Here is a 2,194-nt window from a genome sequence, read left to right as displayed (position 1 = left end):
GACCAATCACAGCCCTTGCTCAGGCCCTTGCGGTAGACGCAAGGAGGGTCCGCGAGGACGTAAGGGGTCCCTAACCCCCTTGCATTGGAACCCCCTTAAGGGTGGGCTTGTTTCATTCGCCACTGGGTGGAGCCTAAGTGCAGGAATCAAGCGGTCGTTTCTGGACTTGCTCTTTGCTTGCTCTTGTTTTTACTCAATGTTAACTTATTTTAATGTTGTATCTCTTTAATCTCCACGACTGTCCCGTGCTTTCCGCTGTGAGTCCCACATGATATCAGACATCAGTCTTCCACCCCTCTGCCCCTCAGCCAAACACCTTCAGTGACGTCCTGTTGTCACAGCAGTAGAGGTGCAGCCTGGGAGCCACACGGATCTGCCAGCTCATGTTTTATCTGCTCTGGCATATGCCCCCGCCCAGCAGCGGGCCAATCACAACCGTTTATCTAACAGGGGGCGGGTTTGAAAACAAGAGGACAAGATGGCTGCCACTGATGTGGAAGGGTCTGTTGAATCCACTATTGCGCCAGTATTCAACGGACTGGACGGTATATTTACTCTTAATGAAGATCAAACAACTGCACTCAAAGCTTTTGCTGTTAAGAAAGACGTGTTTGACGTACTTCGACATTATTTTGTAGAAGTAAATTTGACCAATAGTAGCACTTGGCGCCACATCACATGTTTCATGGCTCTGATTGGTTGCATGTCCGTCAATTGCGTCTAAAGGTATTCACTTCTTATGACAAATGCACTTCTTGTAAGTCGCTTTGGATAAAAGCGTCTGCTCAATGCCCTCAATGTGTGTTTGCTGTGTGCAGGCTGTCTGTATCAGGGCCAGGAGTACCCGGACGGCTATGAGTTTGCGGAGGAGAAGGACCCCTGCAGCGTGTGCAGCTGCTACAGCGGGGGAGGTCGTCTGCTCGCGGCTGCCGTGCGACGACCACTGCAGACACCCCCACACCCCCGCCGGCCAGTGCTGCGGGGAGTGCGACCGTACGCCGCCACCGCCTTCACACTCTCTCATTCGAACCGTTATGGTGCTGATCCATTTGTCCGGTACGCCGGTACGTCCGACCTGCTCTAGCGGGAACGTGACGTACTCCCCTGGCTTGCCGCTCTTACAGCGTTCCCGTTTCTCGTTGGCAGTCATTGTTTATTGTTAGCTACATTAGCCTCTTTAGCAAACCAGCTCGAAAACAAACACAACTTTACATTGTATTGCACGCACAGGAAGAATGCATCAATTGGTGACCGTAATAAAGTAGCAATGTGAGCAAGTGTGTAAGAGCATTTAAAATCAACGCTAAAATGACCAACGTGATATAAATACAAAGAAAATAAATCTCTTTACGGGCGCAGCCTTTTTTGTTGTTGAGTCGTGTCGCTCCACTTTCAGAATAGCGAGTGGCACTCGGACCGACCAATAGAAATGCCGCAAGATGGCTGGGAGATTTACCCGTTACTACTAGGACGTACCGGCGACCAATCAAATGGATAGCACCATTATGTGACCCAAGAACAACAGCGTCTATCCAACAACGACAGCAACAACAACAACAACAACAAAAACGCTAAATAGCTAAACGCTACTCTATTACAGATATACTAGTGGCTGAGTATGATTGTTGTATTGGGGTTATGGCGAGATTTATAACTGATGCTGCTTTGGAGTATATATTTATGCAACTATGTCTCAAGTCATTTGTACCTGAATTGCCTCTGGGAATTGTCTTCCCGAGAGATTACTGTATTCTGAGCAGCAGTGTATGAAGAATATTATTTTAATATTCTTCTTCATGGGCAGTATTATATTGTTGAGGATGCTCACTATAGCCGGCTCAAATAAGACACTTTGTATATATGTGTGTGTGTGTGTGTGTGTGTGTGTGTGTGTGTGTGTGTGTGTTGTGTGTGTGTGTGTGTGTGTGTGTGTGTGTGTGTGTGTGTGTGTGTGTGTGTGTGTGTGTGTGTGTGTTAAAAACAAAAACGTTAGCAAACAATGTATAGTGAATCTTTGTTCAAATAGTTTTAGTCTTTGATGTTGTCTTGTTGACAGGCTGTTCCTACAACAACCTGGTCCTCATCAATGGCCAGACCCTCCCCGACCATAGCAATCCCTGCTCAGAGTGTACCTGTCAGGTAGAGACATGCACACACACACACACACACACACACACACACACACACACACACA

At 47.4% G+C, this 2,194-nt stretch overlaps 1 protein-coding gene across 1 annotated transcript in view; it reads left to right on the top strand.

Moving 5' to 3' along the window:
- Positions 1 to 814: 814 nt before the first annotated feature.
- Positions 815 to 2,194, top strand: part of kcp (kielin cysteine rich BMP regulator) — a gene marked incomplete at its 5' end in the record, with an annotated part of 17,680 nt that continues 16,300 nt past the window's right edge. Inside the window, 3 exon segments of the mRNA XM_060061542.1 lie at positions 815 to 901; positions 903 to 993; positions 2,057 to 2,139. Coding sequence (XP_059917525.1) covers positions 815 to 901; positions 903 to 993; positions 2,057 to 2,139 — 261 coding nt within the window.

The sequence above is a fragment of the Gadus macrocephalus genome, chromosome 9 (genome assembly GCF_031168955.1).
Source record: "Gadus macrocephalus chromosome 9, ASM3116895v1".
In the NCBI taxonomy this organism is placed as follows: Eukaryota; Metazoa; Chordata; class Actinopteri; order Gadiformes; family Gadidae; genus Gadus; species Gadus macrocephalus.
The sequence above is the reverse complement of the archived record's forward strand: the minus strand, read 5'-3'. Positions and strand labels throughout refer to the sequence as shown.